The sequence below is a fragment of the Neopelma chrysocephalum genome, unplaced genomic scaffold, assembly GCF_003984885.1.
Source record: "Neopelma chrysocephalum unplaced genomic scaffold, ASM398488v2 Primary Assembly neopelma1_128, whole genome shotgun sequence".
NCBI classification, from domain to species: Eukaryota; Metazoa; Chordata; class Aves; order Passeriformes; family Pipridae; genus Neopelma; species Neopelma chrysocephalum.
Window position 1 is genome coordinate 635,433 of NW_020897790.1, and position 26,913 is coordinate 662,345.

General features: G+C 48.9%; 1 protein-coding gene across 2 annotated transcripts; it reads right to left on the reverse strand.

Moving 5' to 3' along the window:
• Positions 1-7,002: 7,002 nt before the first annotated feature.
• Positions 7,003-26,895, reverse strand: G3BP2 (G3BP stress granule assembly factor 2). Of its 2 annotated transcripts, XM_027698534.1 has the most exons (12): positions 26,762-26,895; positions 19,562-19,680; positions 19,212-19,293; positions 18,096-18,269; positions 17,680-17,770; positions 17,309-17,411; positions 16,289-16,469; positions 15,231-15,329; positions 11,356-11,458; positions 10,971-11,099; positions 10,663-10,781; positions 7,003-9,925 (listed from the first exon to the last, which is right to left on the reverse strand). In XM_027698534.1, exons 2-12 carry the CDS (start codon positions 19,654-19,656, stop codon positions 9,653-9,655), a joined length of 1,449 nt encoding a protein of 482 aa, XP_027554335.1. In that variant the 5' UTR covers positions 19,657-19,680; positions 26,762-26,895; the 3' UTR covers positions 7,003-9,652. The 2 variants fall into 2 exon arrangements, with proteins under 2 accessions (XP_027554335.1, XP_027554336.1); XM_027698535.1 differs by lacking the exon at positions 15,231-15,329.
• Positions 26,896-26,913: the final 18 nt, after the last annotated feature.

The following is a 26,913-nucleotide window of genomic DNA, read 5'->3' on the forward strand; positions in this document are numbered from 1 at the left end:
ATTTCCCACACACGGGGAACACTCTGCCACTTGACATCAAAGCAAAGGGCCCCACAAAACACCTCAGAGTGACTGAAGACAAGGGAGAAAACAGACATGGACGAGTCTTTTTGTTCCCTGAAGTTAAAAGAAATTGAACCGGATCCTTTGAGTGAGACAAATGATGGTTTGGATTACACCATGTAAGTTGGACCTGTGTCTGACCAGGACATGTGCAATCCAAATGCTGGGGACTGGAACACACACCTGGCACTCCTGGAGCTCTTACCATTATGTTGAAAAGAAAATAGCAAATTGTACCATCACTGCTCATTTCTTATGTGCCACAACGTCGTTCCAAACCTCTCACCGCCAACCCTCCGCTTCTCCCAACAGCTCCAGTGGCAACAGAACTTGTCCTGAAGGCACAAAGGCTCCTTTTGGGAGCACCACAAACCATCTAGACCGTAGCACTGGAATTCCATCTCCTGGACAAGCTGGGAGAAGCAGGGAAGAAAACCAGGACTTTACAGGTCAATTGGGGGCACCTCTTCATCCAACAGCAGCTCCAAGAAAGGTACTGAGTCAGCACCTCACCAAAGACACAGGAAAACAAGTGCCAACACCTCGACAATCACTCCAGTTTTCAATTGATAAAGCAACACCAAAGAAAAGCTTTTCAGGCACTTGGGAAGAGTCCATCCCATTCTAACCAGTTTGTGGGACTCGTTCCCAGCCTCCTGAGGTTCATTTCCCACCTCACTCAGGGCTGCAGTAGACCTGGTTCTACACACACACACAAGGAGCTGCTGCTCCTGGAGTCCAGTCTCCTGGTTCTCCTTGCAACTCCTCCAGCTGTTTGCCCAGCTCTCCAGTGCCCGTTCCTTTGCCCACTGCACTTGTTCACAGCCCCAGGGCTCCCAGGGCCACCCTGGGCTCTCCCTGCCCTGACACTCAGGGCCCTTTCCCAGCCCCGACTCCATCCAGCACTGACACAGCTGCTGTAGCTGCAATTCTCCTGCTCCTGCCCTCCCTCTGCCTGCACAACACCCCTGCCAGCTCCTGCACCCCCACCTCTTACCTCCGGGAAACATGAGCTGCATCCTCCTGGATCCTCCAGCTGGATGCTGCTGGCTCTGGGCAGCTCCCACCCTTCAGCAGGGGATGCCAAAGGGAGTAAAAAACTGCTGTTAGCAATTCCCGAAGTTCTGAAAGCAGAGGTGGGAGTAGCCTGTGCCCGACCCGCGGCACGGTCCGTGCCAGCTCCTGGGGCTGCCTGTGGACAGACACGGGGACAGACTGACAGCTGTGCTGGTGGTCCCGGAGCGTGGGAGGAACAGGGAAAGGGCTGCCTCCGTTCTTCCCTGTCCCGGTAGGACCCCGGCTCCCCGCGGCCGGAGCGGGCCCGTGGCCGGAGCCCCGGCGGGCCCCAGACCCCTCGTTCCCGGGGGGCCCTGCGGGTGGGACCCCCCCGGAACCGCGGCCGCAGGGAAGGGGCAGGCGGATGATGTTCTCCCCGGGAGCGGGTGCGGTGACCTCGGGGGGGCCCGAGCGGGGGAGCTCCAATACCACGGGGGGTGCGGGCGGCACTGCGGGCCCGGGGGGGTCCCGGGACCGGCCCGGCGTGTCCCCGCGCCCCGGCCGGTCCCAGCCCCGGCTCCGCGTCTGCACGAGGAAAGCGCCGCCGTTTTCCCCCTCCCAGGCCCCGGCAGAGCCCCGGCCCGAGCGGCCCCGCCGGGCTCGGCCCCAGCGCCCGCCCCGGAGCGGCTCCTCCCGCCCGCGTTGCCGGGACACAGGCGGCGAGGCCAGGCTGGGATGAGCCCGGCACCGATCCTGGTCCCCGTCCGGATGCCGAGCCCCATCCCAGCCCCGAGCCAACCTCCGTCCTCCGGTCGCGGTCCTGGTACCGAGCTCCATCGCCAACCTCAGTCCTCCAGTGCCGGTCCTGGTCCCGCTCCTGGTCCTGGTCCCGGTGCCCGTCCTGGTGCCATCCTCCCCAGGCGCGGGGCGGGCCCGGCTCTGCCGGCTTTGAGCGCCGCGGGGCCCGCACAGGTGCGCGGGGCGGGGCGGAGGTGATTTAAGGACCCGAGGTTATTTGAGGGCCGGAACTCGCCCCCGCCCCTGTTAAGTCGGCAGAACGCGGAGCGATAACGGCGCCGCGGGGGCCTCGCGCTGCCGCGGCTCTTTTTCTTTGCTTTTCTTTTTACCTTTCTTTCACTTTTTCCTCTTTTTTTCGTTCCCTCCCTTCCTCCCCCTCCCCCCCACGCCCTCCCCCTCCAAGCTCCCCCTCCCTCTCCCCCCTAGTCCCCCCCTCCCTCCCCAACCCGCTCGTCCCCTGCGCCCCCTCCCTGCCCCGCAGAGGCAGCCCGACCCCCCCAGCCCTCCTTCCTGCCCCTCCGTCCTCCGCCCTCCCTGGCCCCCCATGCCGCCTGGCCCCTCTCCCCCTCCGTCCCCTGCTGCACACCCCGATCCCCCCAGCCCTCCTTCCCGCTCCTCCGCCCCGCCTGTCCCCGCACGCCGCCTCCCCCCGACCCCTGTCGCTGCCCCCCTGCCCAGCACGGCCCCCCGGGCTCCCCCCGCTCTCCCCTCGCTGCTCCGCTGCACAGCCCGACCCCCCCCGTACCCCCGCTCCGTCCTTGCCCCCCCCCGCCCGTCCCCTCCGTCCCCCTGTCCCCCGCTTTAATAAAGCGCCGCTTTAATAAAGCTGCGGGGCCGGAGCCGGCGCCCCCTCGGGATCCCCCGGGGATCCAGGGCCGGGGCCGGGCCCGCTCGGCGGGTCCCCCCCTGCAGTTCCCAAGCACCGCCCGGTACCGCTGGGGCTCCGGCCCGTCCCGACATCACACGGGGGGCTCCGCGGGCGGGGGGAGCCGGGGGGGCAGGGGATGGGGGGCAGGGAGGACAGGGGGACCCCCTCCAGAGGAGTGGGGTCCCGGGGTGGGAGGGAACTCCACACACCGCACACACTGTCACTGTGGGGTCCCCCAGGGAGCTGTTGTTTATGGCACGGACCCCGCCGGTGACACAACCAAGTGCCGGGGGCATAATTGGGGTTTATTTCCAAACACTTCGGTTTAAATCCAGCGCTTAAAGATGTCACGTGATCTCCCACCCAATGACAATCGAGTATTGTCTGAGCGTGCGCGAGAACCCGGAAAACTACAACTCCCATGATTCCTTGTCACGTTCTTCCTGCCACATCTCCCCTCTCTCTATATAATTAACAAGCTGCGAAACAATACATTTTTAAACATTCTTATCATGACCAATCTTATTTCAACTATTTATAAAAAACAGGGCCTGTTGTCACAAGGCCTTTATTGAACTGTTTACAACTTTATCAGTTCGTGCAATATTCAAGCACCCTCAAATTACCCAGCGTTTGTAGTTGTGTATAACTTTTTATCTGAGGGTGATTTTGTGTAATGGCATCATCTTTATTTAAAAGGGAAATGTGCTGGGTTGTGGATGTTGTGTTCGAGGTGCTTTTGTTTGAGGCAGTGTTTAAGATGTCTGGCTCTAAAGTGTATTTGCGTTAACACACAGACCTGTGTCCACTCCACTGTCTCATTCACACTCCGGTGGCCACCGTTTCATTCTCTCCTCACACGTGCATTGTTAAACCCTTTATTGTGTTTGAATCATGGAGTTTGGGTTTGTGTTGGTTACTGTTTGTGTGTTTCTTTTGGTTCTGTTGTATCATTTATCGCTTCTTTGTGATTGTTCCTGTTTTGAAGAAGTGTTAATGTAGATTTACACATATAGGGACTGGATCCACACCTCTTTCCCCCTCTTTTTTGTGTTTTTAGAGTACGTTTCTTAATGTGTGGTGTGTTCCTTTTACTGTTGTTGGTTGTGTTTCTTTCAATCTAATTTCTTCACTCATTTTTTCTGCTTGATTGCTTCTGTTGTAGGGGAGGGCTAATACAAGGCCTGACATATTTAACAGGGATCCTTTGTAATTTGGTACCCTTGGATACATAGGCATATACAGACTTTGCCTCAGGGCTGCATTTCTGGGCCTCAGAAAAGTCACTCAGGGCCTTGTTTTAGAGGCTGGAACCAGCAGCTCAGCCAGCTGTTTCCAGCCCCCAAAAGAGAGGCCTGGGCAGGGACTTTGGTGGGAGGGCTGGGCATAAGGACCCTCTCCAGAGGAGGGGGGGGTCTGGTCGCATTGGTCCCCAAACTCCGGGATGCCGGCGTGCACCAGGCCGAAAAAAGTGTTCCAGCCCTTTTTCCAACTGTCCAACTGTTTGTTTGTACAAACACCGGAATAGTTATTACAATAATTACTACAATAATTACTATAGTTATTACATTGAAACAAGGCACAATTATGACAGCTCATATTCATATACACTTGATGACAGTGAGTGATTTACAACTTGGCCAAAAGCCCAAATCACTCCAAGCAGCTAGAGCTTTAATTGGCTTGCAACAAGAAGCAGCATTTAATAAGCCAGAGCTGAAATCAACTGGAGCATCTTGGAGATACTGCTTGAACCAATTGGAGCAGCCATCAGCTGGAGCATCTCGGAGTCAGAGCTGGAATGAACTGAAACATCTCATAGCCAGAGCTGAAATCAACTGGAGCATCTCGGTTGCCCCGTGCTCGGGGGGAGCCCCATCCTCGGGGGGCTCTGGCCGGCAGCCCCCCGGGCAGTTCCCGTAGAGTTGAACCTGCGCAAAGACAGTGGGAAAACACTCGCGTACGCACCACAAAGTTCCCGGCGCTTTCCCTGCCGTGCCGCACATCCCTCCGGGAGCGGCCCCGGCCCGAGCGCAGCCGAGCTCCCGGTACGGCCCAGGGGCGGTCGATCGAGTCCCCCCGGCCGGAGCCGCAGCCGGGACAGCCCGGGCCGAGCCCGGGCCGAGCTCCGCACCGTCCGTCCCGCGGGTGCCCCAAGGTCTCTGCGCACACACGGCCCCACCGGGCACGGACACCCGGGCTCACGGCGCGGCAGCCCAGACACGCACCCGCGCCCGCACCCGCGCCCACACCCGGCCCGGGCAGCGCCGGCCCCTCCCCGCACAGCCCCGGCAGTCACCGGCCCCTCCCCGCACAGCCCCGGCACTCCCCGGTCCCTCCCCGCACAGCCCCGGGCACTCCCCGGTCCCTCCCCGCACAGCCCCGGCCCCTCCCCGCACAGCCCCGGCACTCGCCGGCCCCTCCCGGCCCGCACACACCAAAGCTCCCGCCGGGCCGCGGCCGCGCACTGCGCATGCCCAAGGCGGAGCTGCGGCGCTGGGGCGGCAGCGCCCCCTGGCGAGCTCCGAGCGGTGCCGCGGGCGGCGCGAGCCGCGAGGGCGCCGCCTGGCGAGTTGCAGCCGGTACTGCAGGGGCGGGAATGGAATCCCAACCGGTACTGCGAGTACCACAGGGATTCCATAGGAATTCCGCCCGATCCTATGCCTGCTGAGCACAGCCCATCTGTCCCCGACCCCGGCCCAGCGCTGCCCGCGTGCCGCCTGCAGGAGCAGAGCAGCAGATGCGCCAGGGAAAGGCCAGGCGCTTCCTCCTGCCCGGGGAAGCTCTCGCTGCATGTGCTGCGAGAGACACTCTTCTTGTTTCTCCTCTTTGCTGAGGGGCCCTGAGCCAGAGAGCAGACTTGGTCCTGACCATGGAAACAATCACCCACCCTGTATCCCAAACAGACCCCTCACCTCCCTCACGTGCACTCCAGGCAGAGCACACCCACTCCATGCTGGCAGGTCACAGTGGCCAAGAGGTGACACGAGAGCTCTGAGTTTGTCCTTGGTCCGTCAGGACACATGTGCTGACCACACGTTGCCAAGAGCAGCACTTGTGTAGCTACACTTTGGGACTCGCTGGCTGTGCAGGCTGCAGGGCACCCCCTGGTCCTTAGTGCTCCACTATCCAATAAATCACTTTTCCATGCTGTATTTCTCCACATGAAATGCACCACAAAGGCGTTTGTGAAACCACAGGACTCTCTAACTGGGCCTGAGCATGGGCACTGCCAAGGGAACAGGCAAGGCCTCAGCAGCACAGAGCAGGTCGCTGTTTTGTCGCATCCCTCAGCTGCCCCGGCATTTCCTCACATTTTACTGCCACTACAGGCCTAAACATCAACTCCGGTGCTGATAAAAGGTGCTCCTGAACAACTTTAAAGATGCAAGACTTTGTGGCACAACTAAAACCAGGCCCTGGCCGACCTTGTTTGGTTTCAGATCCCATGATGTCCTGCCCTCCCCCTCAGCCCCAGAGAACACAAGTCTGCACCATTTACCTCACAAGCCAAGGCCCCAAGGCCTGAACGCTGCAGGCCCCCAGCAGTGGCACAGGGGATTGTGCTCCTCCGGGCATCTTTGGTGCCAGCAGATCTTGTAGCTGTCGAGGCTGCTCCTCTGAGGACTTTTTGGTGACTCCAGATCTGGGGCTCCTACGGGATCCTGGTTTTCCATTCCAGTGTTTCAACTCACACAACTGCACCACTTTTCAGACACTTCCCAACTGCCATTCATCAGGAAATGCTACTGCCAAAACATGCCCTGAAGAGCTCCAGATTCCATGACTCAGCCACACCTCATCTATGAGCAGGGTGAGAATAACCCTTTTACCAACCTTTTTGGGTAACTGCTAACAAACACAAGAAGTGACAAAACAGGGACAATCACTTCTGCGCCATCAAGAGCAAGAAGCCCTAAAGTGCAAAGCAAGCAATTCCAGTTGATGTTTTTAAGATAACTCAGCTCACAATCCTCCCAGCACCACCACAACATCCATGGAAGCTGTATCCTGTAGCCAGATGCTGCAGCCTGGCAGGGTGTGGAGGAATGCCACCTGGGACACCTCTGAGAGGAGCTCGTGACCTTCCCGGACCACACACACCCTGAGGTGAGAGAAGCCACCAAAGTCAAATACTTCAAGGTTCACGAGGCCACGGTACTGTGGGTTCCCACTGTCACTGGCCAGGTCAGCACCAATGTTCTTACAAGCTTTCCTGTAAGCCAGGGGTGACAGTGCTCCACAGCACCTGCATGCAAGAGAATTAGGGACATGGATAAATGCTGCAGACATCAGTAGTTTATTGGTATGTTTAGTCAAAACACATTCAGAATGGAAACTTAAAAATACTTTCCACCTGCAACAATTAAACTAGAATCTACTAGCATATAATGCTTGACACGTTACAGCAATAAAGATGGTAATCCACTGTCTTGAATACCTACTAAAGCCAAGATGGTCAGCCAAGTTTGTTGAAATGGAACCGTAATGACAAAATACTCCCACCATTCACAAATCAGCAACTAACAGTAATGGTCAGTGAATCCCTTCCTTTGCTCTAAGAGATACATTTACTATTGAGAGGGTCGAGAACACATAAGAGTCCACAGTACAGCAGGTGAGCTATCACCATGTAAACTTCTCTGGATGATGTTCCAAGGGTTCGTGTCATTTAAACAAGAAGCAAGCCAAAAAGCAGAATGGCTCAGTGGCTCTTTTTACTACTCGCTTTTTGTTCTTGATTATTTCCAGTGCCATTTGCCGTACGAGTGAATCAGGTGGCAGCAAAACACCACAGCACTATAGAAGGAAAAATAACCTCTAGGCTACACAAACCACACTGGTGGCAAATTGCTAACTGGTAACAGCAATTTGTCCGAGGGCTTCAAACCTAAGGAGTGGAGTTGTGTGGCCAGCAGTTCAAGTACTACAGATTTCCAGGTAACAGCTGAAATTGTGAGACCTTCAACAAAAAAACTGAAATATGAAAATGCAAACTGGTAAATGCATCCCGGGAAAAAAAGCGTATGAAAATAGTGCAAGACTTACCATGGAACACAGAAGACCTCAAGTCTGGCAGAGAACAGACAGATGCCACTCCACCTTGCCTAGCGTAACAGAAAATATGTGCAAAATCCTCCAGCTTACTGGAAACCAGCAAATGATTGCATAATCCAGAGACAGATTGCTAGCATGCCCTCTCTGCTTTTGCTTGAAATTGCCAGTTTTGTATTTGAGGTCTCCCGTGCTCAGCAGCAGCTTCAAGTGGTCACACTTTCGCACAGACGCACCCCCCCTTTGCTCCTGACACCTTGGAGCTGGCGCCGGCCGCGTGCCCTGGCAGAGCCCAGCTGAACTGTCTGCTCCAGCTGCAGGTTACAGGAATGCGCTCCACATCAGCCAGGAACACAGCTCTCTGCTGGAAAACCCACCGGTCAAACTGCAGAAGAGGAGGTCTCCTTGCTATCCTTCGCTCCAGAGCCACATCAGTGCCAACTTCAGCTGAGAGTTATGTGCAACATGAGTACGAGTTTTTAAAAAAGTGCAACTGGAAAATGCAAGAACTTAAGAGCTGCTGTTTAGTTCTCTGAAAATTGCAGTATCCCCGTTTTAGAAGCTCATCTTCACAAAGGATGCTCAGGTCTACCCACTAGGAGCTGGCCAGAAGCGTCCACCGTTCTGGACTGACTTCTGCAATTCATGTCCAAGAGAGATTGCAACTCTGCTTCCTTTAACTCTGATACTGATTAAAGAGAAGAGACAACCTGGAGTCTACTTGGATGCCTTCTTCCTCCCTTCCCCCCTCTGCAAAAACACAGGCGAACTTGTTAATTGAAGAGCAAGGTGGATGATCATTTTAGCAACGTTTACTCATTGAAAGATACTGCAATTTTTTTTTTAATACAATTTTCCAATTATTTCCTTTAAATGCTTTGCAGCCACTTGGCTTTGCAGCACAGTAATTCATACACTATACTGTACAAAATCACCAGCAAGACTGGAATGATGTATTCATAGAAGGCACCATCATGCTTATTACATTACCAGAGAACTCAAATACAGTCAAGACAAGTTTCACTGTACAACGCTTCTCGAAGGGGAAAGGGGAAGGAGGAGTGTGTTGAGCAGCCATCCCTGCACTGAAGAGGGGCAGATAGAAAAATCTGACGTGAGCTATCAAACTTGTTGCGTACTCAGGGCTACGACTTGGAAACTCTGGGTTCTGTTTAGTTTACAGCTAAATGGATTCCTTCTGGAACAAGGGTGTAGTCTTGTTAAGGTTTGTGTGTGTTCAGAGGTTGGTCACAGCAAGCAGAGCGGACGCCCGCACCGTTCCCCAAGCTATTCTGTCTGAGTAAGAGGATGAAGGCTTTCCCTCCGATGCCTCCCGCAGCTGTCAGTATGAATGAGTTCAGAGGACCCATTAGTGCATTTTGATGAGTGCGTAAACACGAGTTGGTTTGGAGCCGAGTGTTCTAAGAAGGAAAAAAAAAAGGCAAGCTTCTCCAATTGCACAAATTGCACTATTTGTGTTTCCAACAGGAGTAGGCAGAAACGGCAACACTTACACAAAATGTGCAGCAGAAGGTTTTTGATTGGAAGGACCTGAAAGCTACTGGGCGTGTCCTTTAGTTCACTTTTGTTGCAGATAGTTAACCGGTCTTTTTCTCTTTTCTTTTTTTTTCTTTTCTTTTTTTCAGTCCTCAATTCTCCAAGTCTACATTTATAAATTAACGGTGTGACTCCTGTTGTGAAACTGGGGAAAGAACGTCCACCTCAATTCAAACTGGAAACCAAAGGATGCTTTCACATCAAAGAAATGATCAGAAGGGCTGTGTCACATTCCAAAGCCAAAAAAAATTAACAAGAATGCAAACACGATGGATAATGTACCACTGACAAGACTGTCTGCCCCCAGTGGAGACTTCAGCGGCGCTGTCCAGTGAAACGGCCTTCCATCTGCCCGGTTCCTCGTCCAGAGCCGAGTTTCTGTGCCATGCCCCCCCTGGGGGGAGGTCCTCTTCCGTCCCGGTCTCTCATCATGCCGCCCCCCACGATTCCACGGGGCCCGCCGGGGCCTCTCTCATTGCGGCGGAGATCCCTGCGGTCGTCGCCCCCGCCGCGGGTCTCTCGCTCCCGAGCAGCTCTGGTTTTTTTCTCTTCCACGTTCAGGCGCACCTCGCCCCGGAACATAATGGGCTTATGGGGAAAAGGGGTCAAGGCACACGTTAGTCACCACGTCACACAGGCCACCGACACGAGGCACGCGAGAGCTCTGCCTTGGCTGCACGCCTCGTGCCCGGCACAAACAGCACCCGGGAAAGGTTCCCTGCAGCACGCAGCCTGAGCCCTGCACAACACCACTTTTACATTCACTTGGCATGCAAGGAATAAAGTGTTTGTCTCAAGTAAAAGCAGGGCTGTCTTTAGCCTCTTTCACATCCAGCTTTAGCCTTTTCACTTTAGGGTTAAGCTTCCTGAAGAATTCTCTACCAGGTCTCACTATCACATCATAGAAACGAAAACTGCTGCTTTCTCCTCTCCAGTTCCTCCAGTGAAAACTGCAAATAACTCTGCTCCTTTCTCTCAGACCCAGAGTGCAGAACTCAAGACATCCAGGTGATACCCTTTGAAGGGTTACCTGCTCCACTTTCATCTCAAAAGGATCTCTAAGAGCAAGCGCTGAGCTCAGTGTGGTGTCTATGTGTGGAGGTAAGAGACCCAAATTCATATGATGCGGTTTGAGGAACACTGGCACAGCTTTTGTGAGCTACACAGCACTTCTGACACAATGAGAATGACAAAACTTTGGTTTTCTTACTGCTCTTTTTCGAATACCAGACCCAACAGCAATACAAACTAGAATGGCCCACGTTACTTGGGGTTTCAGGCACTCAGTCCATCCCTGGAAGAGGCAACTCAATGCCAATACTTACTTTCGCAACTAAAATTCGCTGGACCGGCTCAGAATCATCAAATACCACGAAACCAAAATTAGGCAGTTTTCCTCCCACTCCTTTAGTATTTATGCGAAGTTCTACCACATTTCCAAAGCCTAGGAAAACACAAAGGAAGAGGCACTTTACCAAAACCCACAGTGCCAGTTGTATGACTGCTCTGCTTGTTCCAGACCTCTGCAGTGCTGCACTGTGTAAAGGCCTCCCCGTGTGGCCCTAAGTCACTGCTATGTGCCTTTTTAACACAGCTTTTTGTCTCAGTCTCTGCAGCTGAAATCACTACTTACTCATGAAGAACTCTTTCAGTTCACTCTCATCGATATCATGCGGCAAGTTCCCCACAAAGAGCTGGTGGCTGTCCGGATAGCGGATTATCCGACGATTATCCGACTCGTTCTGTTCCATGTCCCCTCTCCCTGTGGCCAACAGAAGGAAGGTAGAACCACTGGGGTTAGAAGATGTGCATAACCTCAGATGAACACATCTACGGACAGCCCCAAGCACACTCACTCAAACCAGCCTGGACTCCAAATCACATTCCCTCATTTCTAGTGGAAGGCAGCAGGAACAGGCAGTTAATTATCAGCCAAATACAACACAGGCCTGTCCAGGAGACACCTCTCATTAACTAGTCCCAAGCAGACACATTAGTCCAAGCTGAATCCACATTACCTGGTCGAGGTCCTCGGGGTGGAAAACCTGGTCTTTCCCTGGGACGCTGTTCACGAACACGAGGAGGTTGAGACTGAGCTTCAGGTTTAGTTTCCACTCTTGGCTAAAACAGGAGAAGGTGCATTATTTAACACTGACCCAACAAAAACCAACCCAAACCCCCAAACTCACCAAAACAAACCCCCCCCAACGCAAGGCATAGGTAAGGGGCATGCACAAAATGAATTCCAGAAGATATACATCCATGTCAATGTGTTTGGGAATATGTTTTTTTCACCTCTATAAATTCCTCTGTACCAATCCAGGACTGCAGTGTTCAGTTATCTCTGTTAAAAGGTGCAAAGCAAACATCTCTCCACCAGAGCATCTCCCCAGAACATGGCTAAGGTGAATTTTCCATGTTTGACCAGGCATTGAGACCCCAATGCTCCATTATTCACAAATCCCTCAACCTGACTTAAATCACAGAGGACATAAAGCTTCCTCATGCCAAGCTCAAATTTCACAGATAGGAGGCAGTCCAAGATGAACACCAAGAGATGGGAAAACCACATTTTCTGTCCAAGTTCCTGAGGAATTCTCTTCCTTCGGTGTAGAACAACTATATGAAAACTACCCACTAGAAAGAGAAGAACGAAAGAAAAGCCCTTGGAAGTGTAATAAGTATTTCTGATACAATAAAGCCACCTGAAGTGATTACCCTGCTGAGGATACTGTTCAACTTTGCTGATGTCAAGACCACGATGCTCAAAGTACACCCTTCATATTTGGGTACTACAACACCTATTCCATTTATATTTTGCCAGGAAAAAATGCTTCTAGAGATAATTTGAGAAATAGAGACAGAACAATAAAAAATATTTTTATGCAGACTGCTGGTCACTGAAGCAATTCTCAACAGTTTTTAAATACCATTTTCTGTACAACAGTTAAGCAGCTGCTGCTGCGCTGGGTTCTTATCTTAGAAAAACAAAGGAGCATAAAAATACAGGACTAGCCTGCAAGTAAGATGAAACACAAGGGGAACAGCTATAGGCCCACACTGCTGGGGAGAAGTAGTTTATGTTAAACATCTCCCTTATTTTCCTTTCAGCACTCAAGACAACTGGCAGTTCCAGCCAGACAGGACCTCCCAGGGGAAAAAAGGCTGGATTTTACAGGAAACACGCAGGTATTACACACCAAATGAATGCTTCAGCCCTCCTATCGCTTGTGCTGTACACAGCTAAGCCTTATTCTGTCTTTAAAATGCTTCTAGGATCACTTTTTCAATTCCAAGAATAAGCTAGAAAAATCAGCCTTCCTGTTAAATCTTGTTCCATTATATTCCCTCATGGGTCACTGGAGCTCCTCTGCCATCTTTTACTCACACATCTTTAATGTATTATAAATTATACCTCAAAAGCAAAATTTAATACATTCAGACTCCCATTCCTCAGATACTTAGTGTCCTCCTATTAAATCCTGAGTAACAGTTAACTTGTACCTGCTTGCTTTGCATTCCACCGAACTTCTCATCTAGCACACAAACAGCTAATCTCATTAGTTGTTTTCTAATCAGCATCATCCTTTTCTACAGAGGAAGACTGCCTCAGTGCTCCCTGGTGCCAAACTGTGCTCCCCAAACCCCTGCCATTATTAGCAGCATCCCAAGATCCCTGATCAGGGCTGCCACTCACAGCCCAAGCAGCAGCCAACTGCAACTCCCATCTGCCAGCACAGAGTACACTCAAAGACACCCAGGAAGGATTTCTACGGACAGCTACTAAAGGAGCCAAGTGCCACAAACCTCTGCTTGATGGAGCTTTGACAACAAGGAAGGAAAAGGTGACATTGTCTCTTCTCTTCAGGAGCTCACGTGAGGAGGGAAAGGGACTCACCCCTTCTGAGCCAGAAGACAAGAATCAGGGAGCACCCTGCCTGCCTCTGCCCCTCTGCACCCCTATGATAGCTGGTGTGTTAATAAAAATGGGAGATAAAAATACCTGAAAATGCTATAAAGCAAAGTCCCCATTTATGAATGCAGGCAGGTTGATTTCTAATCATCCACAATTAGAAAAAGGACAAGAAATGCCGACCTGTTTCACTCCACAGCTGTAAATAAACAGAACTGAACTGGTTTATATCCAGAACAGTACGTGTGCAGTCCTTGGAGGGGTTCTCAGTTAACACTACTGGGGCTGTATTTTTAACTTGATAGAAGAGGGGGGGGAACTGGAATGATGCAGAGAAAGGAATGAGCAGTTAACAACTGCTTTGTAACATCCCTGATACCAGCTAGAACAGCATTCCAAAGGAGCCACCCACCCAGCAGTGCATCTTCTGTCCTCGTTTACATGCACACTGTCTGGCACTAATGGATCCATGAGAACAGGAAAAATCTGCTCCTGATTTGCAGCCCCTTGCAGAAATGGTTCAGGTGCCTTTCCTACCAGACTTCTGTGTCCCATTTCTGAAACGTGTGCAAGAAAAGGAGCTCAGAACTGAGTAGTGCTGGCTGCAGAAGAGCTGAGAGTTGAAATGCCTGCCATGTCAGTATTGTTCAGAAGCTTCCACACAGGACTACTTGAACATAAAGTCACAACACAAGTCATCTAAAAGGCACAAAGCAGGACAAGCAGCAGACACAACGTGTCTAAGGGACATCTGTAAGCTCTCTTCTGCTCTCTGGCACACATCATTCGAAATGATTTTTGCAGGCACATTACAAAAATCCACCCTCTCTATTGCAAATAAATTAAAACTCATTTTGGTTTTGCATAAGGAAAATCTATTCTGTACTACAAACCCCCCAGTTTTTACAGGTTAAATACCACCTAAGTGTTCAAAGCCCCGTTCAGGCTGATGAAGACAGACAGGCTTCCCAACTCATTACACAGCCATTATCTGATGTCCACCACAGTCCCAGAAAACCCAAAAGCAACACCATACAAGGTGCTGGAGTTTGTTTGGGTTTTTTGTTTTGTTTTTCCTGTTTTCTTTTTTAACATGCATTTTTGGCTGAAAGCTAATCCCAGACAGGTTCCTCTCTGTCAGTAAAAAATTGAGAAGAAACCAGTGCAAAACCAACAGCTGCAGTAACCCAGCTGCTCTACTGAAAACTGGAGTCTTTTAAAAAGGTTGGACATGAGCTACCATGACATACAGCGCTCAGGCACACAGTGCCAGGACCAGAGGTTAAAGGACATATGTTTTCAGGATTTTTATATTTCAGGAGGAAGCTGAATTGAGAGTCTCTGTGTCTCACATCAACTTGGCATGTGCAGAACATGAGCTGTCACCCGGTCAAACTTTCTTTCCTCTTTCCCCTCCTCACCCAGGCATCATAGGAATGGGAAGATAGCATTGTCCTGGCAAGGAAATGTGAATCCTTCCATTCCTTACACAGTCATAAGTTGGTACAGGGTTCTGTGACAAGCTAATTACACATGGGTAATGAAATCCAGCATATTTCTGTGGATGTTAGCCTTGCAAGGCAATCTTGCACCTCAGAAATGGTGCTATCCCTTTTTACTGCTGGGGCAGTTCCACCAAGGCCCTTTTTAAACATACTTCAGAAAACTAACATTTTGTGGGGAACTGGTGTTTTGTTTCCCCCTGTAAACCAAACCATATCCCATTAACACAGGTAAAAAAGCCCTTCAGTAGCAACTCCTATTCATGATTCCCTATGAACAATTTTAACAATGCCACCACCCAAAGTTACACCTGTTACGTGCACGTGCCTTCGCTTGCGACAAGGAGGTGAGTGCATTAACATTTAAGACACAATTAATTTGTGCAATTTAAGTCAAACAAGTTGATCTGTTAATTTAAAAAACTGAAGCAGTTTGCAGAAGTAATGAGACAATCCAAGGTGTTCACAGATGGGTTACCTGTGAGACTGGTGCTTTAACATGGGGTGGAATTCCAGAGGAAGAAACAGTACCACTAGGAGGCAGGTTTTTACTGGTCACTGAAGCCCAAGAGAAAGCCTGCAGGAAATGCAACAAACCTAGGCTACTAATCATGGCAAACCACTGACATTCCTACAGGGAAACTCGTCTGCTGAAAATACACTTTTGGTTCACATCTGACTTTTAAATCATTGTTGTGCGAGCATTACAATGGAGAGACAGGAGAATGTGCAGTTCTGGCTGGCTGTGGACTCCGATGGCGTGGAACAAGTGTGTACCGTGCTACCTGAGTGAGCCCCGTTCCCTCAGCATTCCCAGATCACTGCTTTCCAGGATGTAACCAAACCTAGGACTGAAAACCCTGGAGTGGGAAGTGTCTTCTGCACGAAGAAAGACAGTGGATGCCAGAAGTTACAAGTGAAAATGCAAAAGAGAAAAAGAATTGGGAAAAACAGTACGGGAGACATGCTGGAGCTAGAAAATGACCTGGTCCAGCTTTCACTGGCTCTCCCAGCACTTCCAAACCTCCCAGGTGTCACCACAGCAGATGATGCACAGTGTGCACTGTGGTTTTTAACATTAGGTATCTCGCCCCTAGAGGAGACAGTCAGTGCCCCCATTCTCATTTTGAACCCACAGTGCCAGCAATTTTGCATGTGTTAGTGTGTTATGTTTTTTTTCAAGGAGGAGCAGTGGTTCCCACTGTAGGAGATTTTTGGTGGTGGTAGCTACAGGTGTTTTCTTAACATATGTTAACTCCACATTTAAAAACGTCTACGCATGCATGAAACCACACACACACACTTTACAAGCAGAGTATAAAATTTACAATAGGTGATGAGCAGCACTTAAAAATACCATTTTTTCCTTTTTTAGTGAAACTTCACATTTTTACACGTTCAAGGCTCGTGTCTAGCTGTTCATACAGCATGACACTGAAGAGAGGGGACCACTATGGCCACTCAAAAAGGCAAAGCTCAAAAGCAAATCTGTTTTACCATCTGCATCCAGTAGCACAGATATGACTTTTAACTAACCTTTGGTGGTTCTTGTGGTAGTGAAACAGGTTCTACAGGAGGTGGAGACGGAGACTTCTCTTCTAGCTCCTCGAGGGTCTTTTCTTCTACTTCAGCTTTCAGCTCCTCGGTTTTTGTTTCAGATTCCAATTCTGGCTCAGGTTCATGAGATGATTCTTCCAGTGCCTCCTCTATCCCATTGCTAGAATAATCAAATGCACTTGATGAGCTTTTCAACTGCTTTGTATTTTATGACTTTTTGTAAGCCATGCTGCGGTAACAACTGGTATTAAAAAGATCATTGATGCACTCAGCAGACATTGTCTAGTGATGTCATAACTGGTTTTTTTAACAAGGGAACCAGGAAATCATTTCTGGCCCTTATGAAGCCATTCCTACATTTCAAAAAAAGCACAATGGTTTGGTGGTGTTTGTTTGTGGGGGTTATTTGTGTGTTTGGTTTTTGCAATAAAATGTATTTTTCTAATAAAATCATAATTTTTTTCTTTAAACTTGTTCAGATTTGAAGACACACAGGACAGAGACCTATTCATCCAATACAGCTGTACAGCAGCTCCTCCAAAAGTAGATCTTCCTCTCAGTTTCAAGTGATACCCAAATTTGAGGAGTAATACTCCTGCTCAGCGCAGGGGGGTTGGACTAGATGACCTTTAAGAGGTCCCTTCTAACTCAAAGTATTCTGTGATTCTATGAGGAACCACCCTTTGTCAACTCCTCACATTAACTATATCATATCTGAACAACCTTGATCCCATTAAGTGTGTACATACACGTGGTTGCTACCTTTTCACCTCTCTTTTGAAACCAGAAAATAATTAACAAACATAAGAACACCCTCCATTTCCTCTCTCCAATAAAGCAGCAATGTTTCAAAATAATGTAACACTAACATAACACACATCCCTGTATCAAGTGTATTTTCCTGAACTACCTGTTAAATCACATACAGAATCCAAAGCCAAAGCAATTTGGTCATTTTTATTAAAAAAGCAAGGTCATGTAATAAAAAGGACTTCTTACGTTACAGGATGGTTTTCATAGTAAGTACTGCTTGCATTCTCTTGCACAGGTTCAGGTGATGGTTGTCTTTCCTCCTGCTCTTCTTCCACCTCTTCCTCAGACTCTGACACAAAACCAAAAACTTCCTTATACATTTCTGCAAGCGTACACAAGCTGCACTCAAATAAAAGCATATTAAAATAGTAGCAATCAAACATTTCATCAACATGAAATAAGTAAGATTAGCTGCAAGAAAAGATGGAAGACCCTTCCTCTCACTCAAGAGGTTTGGTTGCTTATGATTTTCACAAAAAGAAGAAGCTGGAGACAGCTGTGCACACATGCAAGAGGAACAAGAACCACACAGACTCTACTCATTCAGTCCTTCTCACCTTCGTCAAGTTCTCCTTCTGAATCCCCAAATACTTCATCTTCATATCTGAAGATATCATTATGGACATAGAACTTGTTTGGAACAGATCCCTGTAAAAGAGCAACATGCAGTGTTTAGCAAATACAGACTATTAGCAGCCCACAGGATGGATGGATTAGAGATAAGCCGTGGGTACACACCAACATTTGCCAATAGGACTATGTCCCTACAGTTGTTTCCCAAGCAGCACCTCTTCCCTAAGTACACAATTGGGCAGTAACTTCTGCCCAACTGTGACACATGTAGTGACAGCCTCCAGACCAAGTTTTAAAGCCAGATCATCTATCTCTTTTGTCCCAATGTGACAAATTGTAGCTACAGGTCAGGTTTCCATCATAACTATTTGAAGTTGAACACAATCTCACACACACTTACTTCTGGAGCAAGCACAAAAGTCTGCATGAACTTCCTCATGGGCTGCCCATTGTTTGACAGCTCCCCCATGACCTGCACGACCACGCCGTCGCTCAGAGTGGCGTGAGCGTCCACGTGACGGATCTTGGTGTGGCACTCGCTGAACTGCAGGGACATCACCTTCTTGTGTATCTCCTAGAAATGCAGACACACACTTCAGCTACAGGGAGTTTTGTACAGAGCTTTTGAATACCTTTGAAATACCTGAGCTGGAACGAACACAAAAAGGAACTCCCCTGAAGCTCTGAAGTGTCTTTCACTGAGAAGAGTCTACCTGAGCTCATTTAACTTTTAATCTGAATTTTTCCACTAGGATTCAAACACTTCTCAGAGTAGTCAAATAGGATACAACTTGCTATCCAATTTTTCCAGCCACATTGAAACCAATGACATTTTTCATGGCTTTTTTTAAAGGGACCGTGAAAGAGACAGGATTTATCTTGTGTTAAAATATAAAGAAAACCCCAAAAAACCCCAACAACAAAACCACCCCAAACCAACCCTCTATCCATTGTCAAAGTACCCAAATGTCACAGGAGGGGGGAACATCTGCACTGCAAAGATTTTTGTGCTGCTAAATAAGCCACACTGCTCAAAGACGTGGCTGCCACATGAACAGATGTCACTAGGTGACAAACATTACTGTGATAAAGAGGTACAACCAAAGCAACCCTCACTTCACTTCTTCAAAAAGTTTTATTCCACTTGAGCAAAACTGCACCCACAGAAGAATTTATTGCAATTCACAAAAATCAGTCCCTTTCTCAAGGAACCACTTCTAACCAAAATAAGATACATCAACAGCACAAGTCTATCAGGTCCTCTTCATTTTGTTTCCCATCCCAAATGCACTTTCTGCAGCCCAGATGCAAAGTTGATGAATCAAACATGACCCTCAGTAAAAGCAGAAATAAGCAAACAAAAAAAGTCAAGCTACCAAATTCCTATTAGTCTCTGAACAAAAGCAGTACCACAATACATTATTTACCACATAAGAAAGTCAAAGCCACTGGAAAAGAAAAAAACTGATTTATTCTGAACATTAATGAGGATTACATGACTGATTTTGATACTCACAGCTTGACCATACACTGCCTCTTGTGGCTTCCCGCTGGCATCCAGTCCTCCATGGACATAAGAAGAATTCCTGCCATAAAACCTGCAAGTAGAGACGTGAAAGTCATAGAAGTGAAAAAAAAATAGAATCAAACCCAACAAGTATTTTAGTCAAAAATTGTAGAGCTCAATGCAACAGGAATTTTCAGCTCACGAGTGTCTATCCAGTCTCCCCAAGCCTCAGCAAGGCTAAGGAATTTTCAGTTAGAGTTAGTCAGGTCCATTCCCTCCCATACTCAGAAATCAATGTACAATGAACAGTACAGACTGTTGTTCTAAAGCATTAGTCCCTTAGAGTGTGGCAGTGTCACCTGTGCAGGAAGTCAGGAGCTTTGTTCAGCAGGGTGTAGTACTGTCTGACGAACTCCCGCCCTACGAGCAGGGGACTTGGCTTCTCCATCACCATTTCTTTGGTACACAGTGTCAAACGCTGCAATCAAAAACAGTCACCTGAGTTTGAGGATCACAACTTCCATACAACTTCCATATGTCACAACTTCCCCATAACAGGATGAACACGGAGATATTAGAATTGAAACAATTCTGTGAACAGGGGCTTAATTCACTAGAAACTACCCACCAATTCAGGACACCCTCCCAACCCTCACTCAAGTAAACAAAAAGATTTCAGTCAGTTCATGTATTACTTTGATGAGCAGGGATACAAAGTCCCTTACAGAACGAGTGCTTAAAAAAAAACAAACCTCAAACAACCAAGCAAGAACCCTGTTAAAAACCTCTTGCACCATTTACTTAAGCCTCTGGCAATAACCTGAAGAACATTTAAAAATCTGAGTTCTACAGCGCTGCAAAGGAGACAGGAACACACTTTCTTAAGGCAGCTGGTACCAGTCCTTCCTCTTAAAGCACACCTGCTTCAAAAGGTCACTGTCACATCTGTAACATGAAGATGGGAGCACCAATATTCTGAAGCAATTGTGTGAGTTGGATTCACATTCTCTGAAGACTGGGGAGGGAAATCCTCAGTCCTCAGAGATGACTGAAGTCTGAGGTAGTATTTGTCCAACCAAACTGCATTTCACATTTGTCATACAATAACTGGAAATAGTTGGAAAGGACTTCTGTGGATCACCTGGTTCAACCTGCTATTCTCCTACCCATCCACACTGTCTTGCAGACCATCCATGTCACAAAATGATCTTCAGTAGCCTGGAAGATATTTTGATGGCTTGTCAGCAGCCAGCACATTATTTTTCCAGCTCACTTAAAACTGCCAGTGTCTCCAATCATGAAATTCCCTCCAGTTCTCACACTGAAGCTTAACCTACTTTCCCTCTCCAAAAACTTATGTGTAGGCAAGGCAGCAGGCAAAGAAGACCAAGTCAAACCCCCAAGTTTCCAACTTCAGAGATAATCCTAGAAACAGATTTTTGGTTTCTCACCAAAATAACCTTGACCCGTCAATCTATGCCAAGGGCCAATACAAGGGACTGTTTGCAATTACAGCCAGACAGGACATAAAGCACGTGAAGTGAAATTGGGAGATTAACCTCAGCTCAAGAAGGGCCTGTAATAAAGGTAAGACACACACAGGAGCAGTGCCACAAACATGTCAGATCCTGCATCATAATGGAACTCACAAGGAAAAAGCCCCAATATGTAGCTCAAATAGTTTACACTCACTGGACAGTCAAAATAATCTCAACCCAGCAATCCAAGACACAAGACAACACCAAGAGCTGTTCCCAAAGACAGTTATCCAGGAACCACACCTGAAACAACAATCTCACAATCTTATAAGTAAGGCAGAAGGCAAGGCCTGAAACAGAAATCATGAACTTGGGGATAAAAAAATCAGCAAATTTACTTTAGGCTTATCCAAAATTGTCGATATAACCTTCCAAGACTCTGGAACACAGTATTAGTTGTGCCTTAGAGGAAGCCCCAGGGCAAGTAATTGTGCCAATAAGATCCAAAACCAAATGTCAAGAATACTAAGGGACACCAAAGGTTTGAGCCCTCAGCATGTTCAAATGGGGAACAAAGGAGCAATTTAAGGATCTTCCCAACATGACTCATACTACAGCAATGGCAGCACATGGGAATTTTAGTGAGAAACCAGCCTTAAAAGAACAAGGACATCTCACTTTCTACAGGTGAGACTGTTCTTTTTTTTCCTCCCCTGCCCCCCAAGCAGATGATGAACACACAAAATTGGTGACAGGATCTTCACCACAAGTCCTTGAAAGAACACACAAGGATGGAGCTTCATCATGGGTTTTTTTAAGACCCTATTAAAAAGCAGATGATAGCCACCACACATTCTTATGAATGCAATAAGCAAAGTACATTTGTTAACAAATTGCTGGCATACCTCAAGGAACACTGAAAATGCCCCAGGGACAAAACATAATAATCTGTGACAAGTCATTACACTCCAAGAGATCTGTATCACACTACATCTTTTCTTCACTGGAAGCTGTCCTATTTCAGGAAGGGCTGCCAAAACCTTTCAGAAAATCTGGAAGAGGCAGGTATGCAATGATCTCACACAGCCAGTTCTTCCCTACCGACTTCAAACAGAAGTTGGTTTAAATGCTCACAGACAGGAGCGCCGTGCCCTCTTCCACGTTTCCAGTGACAGTACTATCGATTTGCAGCACACAGTCACAGGATTTTACAGGATGCCTCTACAGTTCCTCACCTGTCTCAGTATTATTTCATTCTCTCTTCAGAGATCCCAGTAGGGATAGCAGAGGCTTAATGAACTGTTCAGGTCTCCCAGGTCATTAAAAGGCAGTAAAATAAAACAGCAGGTACTCCTTGATAGCAGCATGGGCGCCATGAAACCAGGTTTCCAAAAGATTAAAATCTCCACGTGTCCCAATTAGTAAAGCACCTCCCTAAAGTCAAGAACCCAAGTCTTAGCAGGCCCAAGGGGTTTGGAGGTAAAAGTACCAGTGAAATTTAAGCCAAACTTCAGGGCATCACCCTCAACAATTTACACAGGCCAAACTTACAAAGAACTGTATCTTCATGACTTACCAGGCACCAAGGGAAACCCCATCAACACACATGCTCTATAAAAAGTGTATTTCCCCCTTTCTTCAGTACATACTCAAGAAAAAAAATTAATAACAGCTAAAAAAGAAGAACCTGAGTGCTCTTCTCACTTGACTGAAACGAGCCACATTCTTAGACCAGCCTGAGCAGCCACTGGGAAAGTGTCTTAATGAGAACTTATGGCTCAAGGCACTCGTGTACACACTGGCCAGAAACAAAATACTGAAACTGGGATGGCAATCACCAGAAATCAAATACATTTATCTGCTCATTTCTTCATAGTGCAAACGTACTGTCCAAAAATCCCTCCACCACATGCTTGACTAAATAAGCTACACACACAGAATAACACAAACAGCCCTGCAATTGCTGCCTGTCCACAGGTAATCCTGCCCATGTAAGGCTGCCATAATTCACTGACAAATGTCATTTCCACCCTTTCAGTACTTCTGGTTCCTGTGCTGCCAGGAAGGCACACAGGATTTGCAGTATGTTCTTGATCCAAGGAGAACCAGCAGCCACAGGACAGGTCTTGCAATAAACTGGTAAGCTGGAAGACTAAATGAAACATGCAATCTCTCTCTTCCCCAAACAAGACTCAGAGGTGAGGGACCCAAGGGACCCAACTCCAAAGCTGAAGGAGGATGCATATGTGCCAGTGCAATACTTACTGCAACTTCGACAGGTGTGACACAAGTGCAGAACAACAACTTTAGCCTACAGGTGGGATTTCTTTCAAGAGAACAAACACAACGGGAGAACTGGCACCAACGGGAATTATTTGTTATTTGCAGGCAAAGATAAGCAAATGAACAAAAGCAGAAAGAATATTTTCCTCCAAAGACCAACTGCAGGGCAGTGCTGAGATTTATTTAACATCTTTGGATGGCCAGGACAAATAAAGCACAAAGTCAGCCCTTGCAAGGAGGTGAAACTGCTGTGGGCTGAAGGGATGACACAGGGCTCACTCACATTAGAATCACTGTGCTGAAGCACAGGAGAACCAACTGCTGCAATAATCTCTCCTGTTTACGCTGAGGTGAGAGCATGCAAATTCATTCAGCCCATAATCATCTTTATACACAGAACTTTATTAAGCTGTGTTTGTTCCTACAACTAAATAAAAAAAACCAAGCAAAACCCAAAGCCCAACTCCTCAGCCATCAGTTTGCACAGGGGGCAGCAGCAGTTCCTGAAGGAGCCCTGCAGACGGTGAGCAGTCAGTGTGCCCTGGCACTCACTGTGCTCAATAAGCAGCTCTCACTCTGGAGAAGCCTCTTCCCCTATAATACACAGAAGCATTCCCGTTACTCTTTCCCCTGCCCTGGAGAAAGAACAAACGTGACCAGTCCTCTGTGGCAAGGCCCTGTTACCTGAGGCAGTGACTAAGCTACTGAATGGTGCCTACGTGCTCAAATTTAGGTATCCAGAGAATAAACTTCGGTACAAAGTCTTTGGTTGTGCCCAAAGAGGTAGTTCAAAACCAATTCCATCCTGTTTCAAGACAGACCAACAACAGTGATGCTGCCTGGACTTCACCATATTCTATTTGGGAAAAAAAAAAAAAGGCTGAACTGGGTTCTGACAGCAGCTCAATAAAGTGTCACCTGAAGCTGAAGGTAACCTCCATCAAGACAAACTTCTAAGCTTTGTGAGGGAGACGTGGGCCCCACCACTTGTTTTAATAAAAAACTATAAGCAAGTAGAGTGTTTTGTTTTATTGACAAGCAAATTTCACCCTCTGAACAGTTCATCCATAGCATCTGTCCATAACTAAAGGCATGTAGACTTAAAGCTATACTTTTACATAAATCTGCAACAGTGTGGCTCCTGTCCAAGCTGCTGATTGGAATTGAATTTACCACTTGAACAGAAAATAAAATTGGGTAAAACGTTCTTGCAAATCAGAAAGATGCTCCCCACACCATGAGCATACTAAGCAAAGCCACAAGAGTCACCGTGCCACTTCCCACACCACAGGAGCCCAGGGAAAACAGAAGGGAAGGGGAGAGCAGCTTTAATCATCTTGGACAGGTTTCTCTTGAACCCAGATTACCCCTTGTAAACTGTTTCCTACTGCAGACAAGCCAGTAACGTGTTACAGTGTGTTTGCTCCTGCAGCCCATAAGCATGACTGAGGTCCCACCACTGCCACACATCGTGGGAGCAGCCACATCTTGAAAAAAGGTAAAAATCCAACTGGCAGCTGACTGTCCAGCTGGCATCTGAATACAGCCCTGCAGAGACTAGCGGGTACCCCATGGAAAAGTGAAGTTAGCATCAGCTGCCAGGAAAAGAATCCAGAAAGAGCAATCAGAAGTCCCAAACAGTCCATTTCAGTATTGAAACCACCTTCCCTCTGTCATGGCCTGCTAGGTAAGATCATCCTCCACCTGCAGTAAGGCCCAGCAGAGCTGAGTAATCTACCAGAATCCCTTTTACTTTATGATCTCCTTTACCTAATCTGCTACCACCCGAGCTGGCTGAGCCCCGAGGCACAGCGTGCAGCCCTTTCAAATCATGCTGTCCTGCAAGGTTGGTCTGGGTTTGGTTTGTGGTTGGGTTTTTTGGGAGGAGTTTAACAGCACCCTGTATTTTAGGCCCATGACTACCACAGGGGACCAGCTTTTGGGCAGTTCAGCTCTGCCATCCAAAAGGGCTGATACCCACTCGAATTGCAGTAACAAGAATGACCTGTTCTGGGGAAGCCACTCCATCTCTGTGTCATCATCCAACACTAGGTTCAGTGCCTTTCTTTTAGTATCTCATCAGATACATCTATTAGTTTGACATATTCATCTCTGTACATGTTATTTGAGTTGCAGTGCAGTTCTTCATTTGTCAAACACTCTCAATAGCAATGATATCCAGTACCACAACTGCTACAGTAGAAGGAAGACTCGAATCCAATGCTGTGCATTTAAGGTACTGCGTTTCCTCAGCACATTTCCAGTGCTGTGAAATAATCCTAAGTGTGAGAGTTGATGCCTAATTTGAAACCTCGGATCCATGAAGGAAAACGTGTTATTCCCACGGGCACCAGCAGCCAAGCAGATGGATGGCTGGCTCACTCGGTTTTCTCTTCAGTTTAAACCAGTTTTCACAGAAAAGATGTCACAATGGACACAGAATGCCTCCTGAATGACAAACCAACTCCAGGAGCTAAAGCAACACCAGTTTGTCAGCAACTACAACATCTCAGCTCAGAATCCAAGTTGACAAATCCTGTACCCACCTGCAGTGCTACAGTAACAGACATAATACCTCAAGAAACCTGGGTATGGACAGATGTAACTTACCCTATTTCTCAACAGCTCAAAACTACCTTGGGTATCTTTACACTCCTTTCTGCACCAAAGCAGAACATTTGCACACTGAACTTGAAGTACCTAGAACATACAGAGGGCTTGGGAATTGCCAAACTAGAATGGAAGGCTACAATAACAAAATCTGTATGAATGATTAAGTCTTTCTGGTTGAAATCAAACAATAATCTCATATCCTGTTGTTCTCTCCTGTGATAGTTCTTTCATGCAGTGGTACTCAGCACCAAGCTCAAGACCCAGGTTCACCCAGGTACCCAAGGGATTTAAAAGCTTTAATGTGGAGATGCTCCTGGGCACCCACACTGGAACTGCAGTGACCTCTGAGGGGAAGGGGGGCAAAAGCCTGAGAACACACTGAGCTCAGCTCAGGTGACAAATGGGAGCAGCTCGGAGAAGATCTACTCAAGGCATCCAGCTCTGCAGAATAAAAGGTTCTCAAACAACTTCTGCCATATTACTGTGTGTGAAAACAGAGCAGCCCAGGTTATGAATGGGGAAAGGGGAAGCGGAGAAGGGTGAGGTCTGCAGAGCTGGAGGAGCCCTCGGAGCCAGCGCTGTCATGGGCAGTCCTAACTTGCAGGAGAGCAGAGGGCCCGCCGAGCCGAGGACGCGAAGCTAAGGCTGGCTCCGCAGTCCGAGCGAGGCCGACGGAGCGGCCCCCTGCCCGTGCCGAAGCCCACATACCTGCGGAGGGCCCTGCACGGCGATCGATCCCCGCGACGAGCCGGGAGAGGGACCGCAGGGCCCAGCGCCGCAACCCGCACCGAGCACCGCGGGCTTGGGGGCGCCTTTCCCCGGCGCCCCCGCGCCGCCCGGGGCGAGGCGGAAGAGCCGCCAAGGTGACGGTGAACAAAAGCCGCCACCCCCCAGCCCTGAGCGGGGCCGAGCCCGCGGGCGGGTCGGGCGGCGCAGGGCACAGCGGGGCTCCGGGGCGCTGCTCCCTCAGCCCGAGCCCCGAGCCCGCCGCTCCCTCAGCGCGGCGCGCGCCGTTCCCGCCTCTCGCTCAGCCTCGTTCCCGCCGCTCCCTCCGCGCGGCGCGCGCCGTTCCCGCCGCTCCCTCCGCGCGGCGACCGTTGAGCGGTCACCCCCCCAGACACACACACCTCCCACAGCCCGCGGCGGGGCCTACCCTGCCCGCGATCCCCCGCGCCGCTCACTCACCTCAGGGACAGAAGTCTCGGTGCGCGGGGCCGGGGGGCGTTTCCCCGCACGCCGCCGGGAGCTGCTCGGTGCCGGGAGCGGGGAGGGTGTCGGTGCGGCGGCGCGTCCCGGGCGGGGGCAGCGCGGGGCGGGCGGGGCGCGGCGGCGGCGGC

Bases quoted from the DNA above. Each gene is read 5' to 3' on its own strand.
- G3BP2 (XM_027698534.1), bottom strand. From the start codon at position 19,656: ATGGTGATGGAGAAGCCAAGTCCCCTGCTCGTAGGGCGGGAGTTCGTC. The intron at 18,270-19,211 runs GTGAGTATCAAA...CTGCATTTCTAG, and splicing joins AGGCAGTGTATGGTCAAGCT to GAGATACACAAGAAGGTGAT. The intron at 17,771-18,095 runs GTAAGTGTGTGT...GCTCTTTTACAG, and splicing joins CTTTTGTGCTTGCTCCAGAA to GGATCTGTTCCAAACAAGTT.